Below are 11,102 nucleotides of genomic sequence, written 5' to 3'. Positions count from 1 at the left end.
GGCTATGCAAAAGTTGTCATGAGCATCTACCGCAAATTATTAGTTTCTTGCAGAGAGCAAATGTGAGTTTGTAAATAAGTAACTCTTCTGTTGCTGCTTGCTACTATATTTTAACTTAAGTTACTGTTTAAATACTAATGCCTCTTGTCTGTGAAATACACAGCCAACTGTGGTTGGTAAATTTCTTATATTATATGTTCTATTTCTTTGCTACTGACTGAGATCTATGGAAAGGCTTTTCTGATATATGCGACATTGCATACGTTGCCAACAGAATTTGACTGTTGAGGAAGTTAGATCAACGAATAATTTTTTATTGGTTAATTAGACAAGTTTGAAGTCTCCAAAATCTGCAACTAGATATGTTTGCTGGGCAAAGAGAGGATACTGGTCATAGGGATTTGACCATAAAATTAGGACCCAGAAAGTTTTTCTTCTTGTTGTGCATAAATTTTTCTAATCCAGTTATTTCTTGGAGTATCAGCTATAGGGTATAGGATCGGCAGTGCAGTGTGTTATTGCGTCAAGGGAGTTCAAGTCTAGTAGGCTTAACAACAATTTTTGGTGGATCAAATATAACAATAGATTCCACAATTATTAGGCCTTAATCAATAGGTGAAGGGATTTTGCACTAATATGTAGATAATTCGTAAAAAGAGTCTAGATATAAGGCCTGGGTTAGAATGCAAAGTAGAAATCAGATCTAGGGTGGGACTAGAAGCGGATGAGTAGACATGCGTATAACCTGTTTTATAATCTTCTGATTTGTTGGGGATTACTATATTGTTACATGTTTCAACCATATCTGTTGTCTCCTTTGAGACATTTTCATTTCTAGAGGACATTAAGGATGTTAAGCTTATATTTCCATAAGAATTCCTCCAGCCCATGACAACTTTCCTCAGCTAATGCGCATTACAGTTCAGCTTGTCTGCTCACAAGACCGTTTTCATGATAGTTTCTGGTTATGGAATTTAGAGAACAATGCGTTTGGATTTCACCTCTTATATGCTTGGTTATGCACCACCTGCAGTACTCATTTGATTGCAGTCAGAAGCAAGTTACCTTTGATTTTTTTATGGAATTATAGGCGACATAATTTAATTGATATATATTACTTCTTCCCTGGTTGATTATGATATGCCAGCTGCTTGAAATTCATGAAATTTGTTGAGTGTAAGTTTGCATGTATGTCTATTGTGGAATTTTCTGTTAAATACAATATTGATTTTTGAAACTTCCTTGAGATCCTTAGTTGACGTCTATTTGTCATCTCTATCTCTGATTTAAATTTCCTCTTGCTTTTGCTGTTTCTTGTTTCCAGTCTTATGATATTTAGTATTCCTTTTTATCATGTTGGTTGATGGATATGATGGGCTCAATGTATGACAGGCCATTATTTGCAAGTAGCTTATTGAGCATCACACAAATTCTTTTGGATCAAACAAGACAGGATGGAATTCGCATTATAGGATGCCATACACTTTTTGATTTTGTAAATTGTCAGGTATTGTACGATACAACTTTTAAGTATAGATCTAGTTCTTAAAGGAAATGCACGCTAGACTAAGATTATACTGAATTATTTACACATTCTAGATTGATGGCACTTATCAATTCAACTTGGAAGCCTTGATTCCGAAACTCTGTCAACTATCTCAAGAGATTGGGGAGGATGAGCAGTCACATCATTTACGTGCAGCAGGCCTGCAAGCTCTTTCTTCTATGGTAGCTATCTCAACTTAATATTTTTTGAAAATAAATAACTTAATATTTCTATTACCTTACCTCCTTACTGTACTTCAAACCTTAAAGAAAAGGCATAGTATGGTTTGTCGTTTGTTAATCGCCGGATACTTGTGTGAATGACATTTTTGCTTTATGGACCTTATTTGATTCTATTTAAATGGTACTGTAACAGTTTTGCTTAAAAAACAATAAAGAGAGACCTCAGCTTTCAACCAGAAATATTACTGTTTTATACTGTTTTCAACTTTATGATCTAAGATAGTGGATATACTACATAAAGAGGTATCATGAATTCATGATTGGTAAAAGCAGGACTTGGGTTTAACTAAATAAGATATTTGATCCATCTTGTTACAAAAAAATTCATTAGGGCTTTCTCCAATTGTGTCTTATTGTAGTCTATAGTGCAGGCAACTGAGGCAAGAGGAATTTGGGGTACTTTTTCTGCATATTTTTTGTGTGCATATGCACATGCATGAGTACGTTCCCTATATGACGAGTGTTTTTGATATGAGGTTCATTAAGAATGCTTACGGAAGGTGTAATAGTCATGCCCCATTTTCTAGTTTATGTTCAAAGAGATGTAAGGTTGCGCTTGATACATGGAATGCATTCTTGATAGCCTTATAAAATGGTTAGCCGGTGCACTTGATACTGTCCTAAAAAACTCACCATTTGATCATGCTGCCTAGCTTAAGTTGTGGATTCTGTACAAAGTCATCACTACTATCCAGTAGGGTATATTCTGTAGGGATCTACTTTATTTGTTAGATATTATATCCATAGCCTATCAGTTCTTGTCTCTCAACATTTAAGTTTATGTTTTAGCTTTCATATCTTTATTGTACTGATGCTTTTGTTTTCTTAATCATAATACACAGATTTGGTTCATGGGGGAGTATTCTCATATATCAACACAATTTGACAATGTAAGACGTAACTGATTCTTTTCATTTTTCCTCTTTCAGTGTACTTTCAGTTAGATGCATCTTTCCTTCGCCTTAAGTTGTATTGTACATGGTATATCTTGTGAAACACTCAACAATTAGGATGAGTTACTTTTAAGGGTCAATTGCAGATTTCATATGGTAGAATGCATAATCTTATTTTTCTATGTACATCTGTAGCCAATACATGTACTAGCATAAAATCTGACTTCCTAGTAATATGGTAGCATAAAATCAGACTTCCTAGCAATATGGTATGTGATGCATAATGTGAATAGGAAATGAAAACAATACTTTTCATACTGGGTTGGACGTGAAGATCTAATTTATTGCTTCTTGTATCCACCTTTGCTGATTGTTGATTTTGAATCTCAAGTATCACTTGTCTGTCCATTTCCGGTTCTCAAATGTTTAGCACATATCATACTTACTTGTAACTTGCCATGTCAAAGTTTGTCACTTATGCTGTAATGTTCTCTTTTCATCTTGTCAATGGCAGAATAATTATAGTTGCCCATTGCTTACTCATGTCCTTTTCTTTTTTGAGAGAGAAAGTTGAGATATATTTCAATCTTGGCACAACAATTCGTCAAAGAAAGTACCTTATTTCATTTCCACTTAATGATGATAAATTCTCTTTAGTTTATTGCAGTTTACTTATTTATTTTTAGAACTCTACAGGTCGTTTCAGTAATCTTGGAAAATTATGAAGGTCCCAAGAAATCAGAAGATGCTGTCGATGATGATCAGCCTCAAAAGAAACTGAATTTGACAAAGATTCCAACTTGGAAAGAAATTGTAAATGACAAAGGAGAACTGAATTTGACCACGTATGACTTTGTCCTTAGTCTCTTTTTTCTTGCATAGATTATTCTTTGTAGCAATTGTAACTGAATTTCTATGCCTCATTAAAAGTTTCACTTTACAGGGATGAAGCCAAGAGTTCCCATTTTTGGTCCAGGGTTTGTGTACATAATACGGCCAATCTAGCCAAGGAGGCTACAACTGTAAGGCGGGTTTTGGAGTCCCTTTTTCGCTATTTTGATAATAACAATTCATGGTCACCTAAACAAGGGCTTGCTCTTTGTGTCTTATTGGACATGCAATTATTAATGGAGCAGTCTGGTAAGAATTTGCAATGTATATCAAAATTGTATTCTATGTTTGATTGCATTTCATATCATTGTCCTTTGTTTAAATTGACTTGCGTTTTTACACAGGGCAGAATACACATTTGTTAACCTCCATATTGGTCAAACATCTTGATCACAAAGCTGTTGTAAAACAGCCCGACATGCAGCTAGATATAGTCAAAGTTACCACCAATCTTTCCAAGCAATCAAAAGTGCAGATTTCACCATCAATAATTGGTGCCATGACTGATCTTGTTAAGCATTTGCGGAGAACCATGCAAAGCTCGTGCAATGATAAAGACCCAGGGGATGGATTGATCAGTAAATTCAGAATAGCAGTAGATGAGTGCCTCGTTCAGTTATCTAAAAAGGTATTTCTTGATACTCCAAACATAAAATTGTTGCATTTTTCTTGTAAACTGGATACTTTTGTCTTTGGGAAAGCTTTAAAGGCTTTCCAGTAGATTGTACTTGAGTTAATTTAGCATACCTTCATTGTTTATATAATGCACAAAACTACATATTTTTTAAGTAAAGGTGAGTGGATTTTATTTGCTCTAACAAACTTTACAGTTATACTGAGGAATTCCTAGGTTTAACAACTCCAATTGATGCCACAACTAAGAATATTAACAAGGATAAACCAGCCTATACAGTATAGCATACAAGTCATCTCTTATACACTTGCCTACTCAGCTTATGCTTCATGTCGGCTATACTATTATTCACAATCCAACTTGGTGGGTGAGCTTCAGCCTTACAAACCCTAGAGTTCCTCTCCTGTCAAATTCTATAAATGCTAGCTAATAGTGATCCTCTTCTAGCGCTACTCTGCAACTTTCTCCCCTTCACCATCTTCTGAAACTGCTAAAAAATTAGAGGCCAAGCTCTAATAGGAGTTCTTAATTTCATCGCTTGAAGAACAACCCTTAGGACCCCCTGAGAATATGCACATTGAAAGAACAAGTGGTCTCTACTTTCATTTTCAGAAGCACATAGAAAAACATCTACTCTCCTGTAAAGTACCAAATTGATCCATCCACTTTTTAGTTCTAATTTTTCTCAATGCTACTAACCAAGCAATAAAAGAATGTTTTGGGACACCATCTCTTCTCCCACATAGTAAGAAATAAGATACCTCATCATTATGCTCATTGATAATACACCTTTTATAATGAGGTACGGTGCGGTTTTCTTTCCTCCATACAAGCAGTGAATATGATTGATAAGAGTTATCGTATCTTTTGCCTCTAAATCAGGTTGGTGATGGGGGACCAGTACTTGATATGATGGCTGTGATGTTGGAGAATATTTCTTACACAGTGTCAGCCGCTAGGGCAACAGTTGCTGCAGTTTACCGGACTGCCCAGATAATGGCATCAGTACCAAACTTGTCTTATCAAAATAAGGTTAGCCAATTTTCCTACATTTGATAATTGATAGCATATAAGATCGTTATAGTATATTTCTTGAGAATCATTTTATCCAAAACGACATGATGCAGGCTTTTCCTGAATCACTCTTTCATCATCTGCTTGTAGCAATGGTCCATCCAGATCATGAAACACGTTTAGGGGCACACCGTATATTCTCTGTTGTTCTTGTTCCTTCTTCTGTATCTCCTCATCTCTCTGATGCTCCAGAATTAGCCAAGTATGATCTTCAAAGAACACTCTCAAGGACCACATCAGTCTTCTCATCTTCAGCTGCTCTTTTCCAAAAGTTAAAGAGGGATAAGTCCTCTTTTAGAGAAGCCTCCCAAGGTCAAGATGGACAACTAAAGAGCAGCAATGATCCCAAACTTCCCAGATTGCAATCTTCCAAAAGTCGATTTTTTAGTATTAAAAGGCTACAGTCATCTAAAAGTCGAATGTATAGCATGAAAGGCCCTCAATTACCGCCAACTGCAGAACAAAATTTGTCTGAGAACGAAGAAGTGGTATATGCATGAATGCTTTGTAGTTGTAATTTGTAACCCAGCTTCGTTATTTTCCTCTACAACACATCACCAATGCTTGACTTTTCCTTGCATTATATGCAGGACATTGTTCCCCTCAGATTAAGTGGCCGGCAGATTTCGCTTCTGCTTTCATCTATATGGGTACAGGCCATGTCACCTGAAAATATTCCTCAAAACTATGAAGCTATTGCTCACACATATGGGTTGTTATTGTTATTTTCTCGAACTAAGGTAAATATGAATTATTTCTAAGCCTTGTAAATTTCTTCTTTTACAACTTATTTCTGCTTGCATTTTCGTTTTTTCTAGTAAACTGTTCTCAATTGCATTGCACTCAAAGCTTAATTTTAGTTATACGGACTTCTTTGCTTTAACATTGAAGTAATAACTTTGTAATTCATAGTTCGCCTGGAACGTGGTGACATTCTGTGCCATATGAGTACAACGCTGCAAGTGAATAGCACATTACATGATTCTGTATTGTTTATGATACTACCAATTTATATTCTTTCACAGCTCTGTACTGCACTTCTACTTTGAAAACGTGCAAGTTGATTTTGACTGATCAGTCACTGACACAATCTATCCCGGTGTAGTTTAAACATAAAAGTTTTTGAAAGTTTTATACTTCGAAATGAGAAAAATAGACAAGTTGAGCGCATATTTTATTGTAGCTTTTATCAAGTTGAATTAATGTCTTAGTGTTGGAGTGCCTGATCTTATGTGAGCTGATCTATGCTGTTTGTAAGCATGATCATGTATTAATACATGCAGGTTTAGATCATTTCCATTAGCAACCATTTGTCTAATTGAATTGGTAGATTTAACATGCAGCTTATAGTTCAATGATTCAATCCAGAGAAACATATCTACATTCCAACTGAAATCAATTTATAGAAAAATGTATAGGCTCTTTATTTGTTACAGTGGCCCATTCTTGATCTCAAACCTCCCATAAACTAATTCCACTCTTACCCCTGAGCCAAGCCTCGTGGCTTTATTTCATGTGGTCAATGCGTGGGTACTTTTCCTTTTGTTGAGTTTCCCATCTTGTATCACATAATGTTTCATAGAACTTTAGTTTATGGTAAACTAATTAATATTAACTGCTTCTATCAATCTTTCTCTTTGCAATGTCCCAGACCTCGATGCATGAGTCTCTAACAAGAAGTTTTCAGCTTGCATTTTCTTTGAGGAGCATTTCACTTGGAGGAGAGAGTAAGCTTGTATATCGATATATTTTGCTGAAACTTGGTTTTATGATTTTAATAGATAATCCTACGGGACAAGGATTGATACAATGCATGCAAAATTTCTGGCCAGGATCTTGTTGTTTCTATAAAATAATTCTCTTTATTATATCAACACCAATATAGTTGTTTTACCTCATTATCTTGCTCAAAGTCTAGGAAATGAGATTGCCATTATAAACTCCCTATGAATCAGATTTTTGTTCATTCATTCCCTTTGCCTTTATGGCTTTACATATAGAAGGAAACTTTCAGCAAGCAAGTGCTATGCCATAACATTGGGATGACATGTTGGCATTGTTTTAAATATTCCCAACATGGCCTGGTATATCGCTCGGTATATCCTTTTACGGGGCTTGCAATAACCGATATGGTCTCTAAATATCCTTTTACTATTTTTGGTTATTTTGGGCGATATATCCCCAATATGGCCAATATATCAGCTAATATGATGGCCAATATATCCTTTTATATGACTAGTCACAAAACAATATGCCATGTTTGGCAATTTTTGGCGAGATATCATGATATTCTCATTATATCAAATGACATTTTGTCCTAAAAAATATCAGACCAAATGTTGCAATATTGATTTGTACTTTTGTTAATTTTACAAGGTTGATTAGTGATCCTAAACATATATTATTTATATTTTATATGCTTAGATTTCATGAAGTATGTTGAGATTACATTTTTGCATTATATTATATATGCAAACATATATTATTTCATGAAGTATGTTGAGATCACATTTTTGCATTATATTATATATGCAAACATCCGCTATGGCATTCCGATATTTACCATATATCCCTGATATTTCCATGATATCAGCAGTCCAATATGAATTTTTACCATCCAATATTTCCCCGATATCCGATATTAAAAACCTTGCATGTTGGATGTTAGTATAACATATCTTATTGTTACAAAAAAATTTGTCTGACCAACAAGGGATCAGGCATATTGTTGTAGACTACAGGAGAAGCATTTGCTTCTATACAGCCAGTGAATTATTCAATTTCATGTATGGCACGACATAGTAATATTCACCAGGGAAACAGACTTAAAGAGCATCAGAGCCTGTCATCTGCTATAGTACATGAATAATATCTGAAGTATGAGAACTGATGAAAAAGAAAATAAGTAGAAACTATGTCATAAATGCTTTAGACTTTGAGGTGCATGATTTCTCTTTGAAGTGTTAATTGGAACACACGCTTATGTTTCTGTAGGGATACAAGAAAATATACTTCCATAATAGAACCCCTAATTGAGTCAGTAAGCAGAAATCCTAACAAATTTCTCTCATCTCTAGTAAGTTGCAACTCTTGCTTGTAGGTGAACTGGAACTATGTGAGAAAGGAATTAATAGAAATTAGAAAATAATCAACTGAACAACTTAAGGCAATCTACCTTTTATAGAAATGAATATCTACTATGAAATTTTATTATCTGAAAAAGTATCTCTTGGTTGGTGTTCTGTGAAACTCGAATCCTTCTTTTGTGGTGCAATGTCTGGAAGATTCTCGTCATTCTAAAAGATGTCAACTCAAACACCTTTGCCAGTCAATAACAAACCCATTTCTTTCAGGCCAACAATGGCTAACACCACTTTCATGTAATTAACCATGCGCAACTATTGGCTTTAAATGGAGTGAGACAAAGTTACGCCACAACCTCATCAATCTATGCAATCATATTTATTTATATCCAAATATCTACAAGAAAAACATGTTTCCATCTAGGCATGCAGAAGTAATGGAATGGCATCTAGATGTATTAAACTTTCATTAATCGGAATTGTAGTTTTTCCCCAAATGTACTGTATATTCTCACTATTATAAACTGATGCATTTGACGTACACCAATGGAGATATTCGCTACGCAATCACATGCAAGCTTATCATGTGGGACATCTTTGTAATAAAACTAAACTTTTATCTGTGCGTCAACCTATATTAGTTTATTATATACTTGCCTCCTTTTTTCACTTTTTATGGGGTTGGTTGTGGAGTAGCTGGGATTAGAAAATGGAACTGGCCTGCTGTCTACCTAAATCTATCTCAAACCTTACATCCTATGTTAGAAAGTCAATTGTTGTTTATAGCAAGAAAAAAAATTATGTAAGCTAACCTAGTTAATGCGAGATTTTTTTTATGTGTTCCTTTTATTGATAACATTTCCCGTGATCGATGTTTATTTGACATATCCATAGGTTCACTGGCACCATCTCGCCGCAGGTCTCTCTTTATGTTGTCGACATCTATGATGGTTTTTTCTTCCAAAGCTTTCAACATTGCTCCACTTATTCCAATTGTTAAGTCATCACTCAATGAAAAAACGGTATGAATTACTTGGTTGTTTTGAAGTTAACTAGTTTATTTCATACATGGTTGGAATTCAGATGCTCCGCTTCTATTATATTTACAATATTAAGACTTGGAACTGTGACAGATTTAATATTAAGAAATATAATTATATAAATAACACTATGTCCATGATGAAATTAAATTAAAAAAGTGATGCGCCTTAATGCTTGTAATTTAACTGGAGGTAGCTTAGTACTCCCTGAACATCTTTTGTTGAGCTGTAGTCAGTCTGGTCTAATAAACTTACATCATGGCTGTTTAAATGCAACAACTGTTTCATCCCAATCGACGATAGCAATTAACCAAAATTTCAGTACTTATTTCTTAGGATCTATTTAGCTTTCCAACTTTGCTTACCATGCCACATTTATCAGCTATTTGTTCCCTAAAATCCCAAGCATGTTAACTATGCCTTACAACAGTCAAATTAAGTTCTGAAATTTTGAATATAATTATCACAATGTTTAACATCTTACACCGTCCACTCACAAATATTTACTTTATAACAAATCTTCGCACTCCAAGTCTAATTTTAGCTGATTGTCAATTTTCTTTACCAGATGGATCCATTTCTTTGTTTGGTTGAAGATAGCAAGCTAAATGTTGCAAGCACTGCATATGACCATCATGTTAAGACTTATGGGTCAAAAGAGGATGACGATGCTGCCCTGCAATCTCTCTCAGCAGTAGTAGAACTAACTGATAGCCAGTCAAAGAACACCTTGGTTTCATTGATAGTAAACAGCTTAGGAGATTCACCAGATGTAAGTCCTTCTATTCCTTCATAAAGCATCATATTGAATCTGGTTCCTTTTCTTATCAGTTCCATTGTTGGTCCTTTGCAAATCTGCAGTTGGATCAATCTACCATCAGAAAGCAGCTGTTGGAGGACTTTGTGCCTGAAAATATATGCCTAAGTGGTCTGCAGTTCGAAGCACATATACATGTCCAAAGTGATAATAAAGATAAAATAAACTATGTGAAGGTATTTTTCCTTTGTTGTTTCCAGATGTTCATTTGAACTTTTCCACTCTTAAAGATGTTGATGCTTATTTACAGGATTTGCCTCCGCTCATCTCATTTGATGATGATGTTGCAACAGAATCATCTGAGCATGCCTCAGATCCCCAACCAGAGTTTCCTATAGATTCATCACTTCTTCTTGGCATCAGTCAGATTCTAGAAACGGTATGTTCTCCCAATCTGCTGTCTTTCAAACTTAATTATATGCAAGAGAGAAACTTGGAAATGAATAAGACACTATTTCATGGTCATTAGGCTGTGAATTTTTTTTACAAAATATGAAGCTATTACTTTCAAATTCGAAGTAAAAGACTTACAAAGATTGGTGTTGCTACGTCCATCTGTTTTGATCTCTTCTTCTGATATGAAAATATATGCTATGCAACCTTTCATCCCTATATTACATTTTATCTTTCGGAGCATATTTTGATTCGTAAAAAGCATTAATTGTTAATCTTTTTCATACGTCAATATTTCCTTAACCAGAAAGGAGTAGTTTGCTTTTCTGTTTTGTCTAATAAATTGGCACTCAGCCTGTTTAGCTCTTACCACCATAGCTGTCTTCAATACCTGGACTACAAAAAGAGATTCAAAGATGGAAAAATATTTATGTCCAGTAAACATGTGGTGTTGATTACATAAAATCATTTAAAGCTTCGTATGGATTA

The 11,102-nt window shown here is 34.8% G+C and overlaps 1 protein-coding gene across 2 annotated transcripts; it reads left to right on the top strand.

Moving 5' to 3' along the window:
* LOC109820429 lies at positions 7-10,704 on the top strand. 2 transcript variants are annotated; one of them, XM_020386599.1, is made up of 15 exons: positions 7-62; positions 1,393-1,507; positions 1,600-1,728; positions 2,631-2,678; positions 3,378-3,526; positions 3,625-3,821; positions 3,917-4,200; positions 5,089-5,238; positions 5,334-5,768; positions 5,871-6,020; positions 6,932-7,007; positions 9,258-9,385; positions 9,972-10,175; positions 10,265-10,396; positions 10,471-10,704. In XM_020386599.1, the coding sequence occupies exons 1-15, from the start codon at positions 19-21 to the stop codon at positions 10,687-10,689; spliced, it is 2,460 nt and encodes an 819-aa protein (XP_020242188.1). In that variant the 5' UTR covers positions 7-18; the 3' UTR covers positions 10,690-10,704. The 2 variants fall into 2 exon arrangements, with proteins under 2 accessions (XP_020242188.1, XP_020242257.1); XM_020386668.1 differs by lacking the exon at positions 2,631-2,678.

Source organism: Asparagus officinalis, chromosome 1 (assembly GCF_001876935.1).
Source record: "Asparagus officinalis chromosome 1, Aspof.V1, whole genome shotgun sequence".
Lineage (NCBI taxonomy): Eukaryota > Viridiplantae > Streptophyta > Magnoliopsida > Asparagales > Asparagaceae > Asparagus > Asparagus officinalis.
Note: the sequence above shows the minus strand (reverse complement) of the source record. Positions and strands in the feature narration are given on the sequence as shown.

Bases quoted from the DNA above. Each gene is read 5' to 3' on its own strand.
- LOC109820429 (XM_020386599.1), top strand. From the start codon at position 19: ATGAGCATCTACCGCAAATTATTAGTTTCTTGCAGAGAGCAAAT. The intron at 5,239-5,333 runs GTTAGCCAATTT...GACATGATGCAG, and splicing joins ACTTGTCTTATCAAAATAAG to GCTTTTCCTGAATCACTCTT. The intron at 7,008-9,257 runs GTAAGCTTGTAT...ACATATCCATAG, and splicing joins CATTTCACTTGGAGGAGAGA to GTTCACTGGCACCATCTCGC.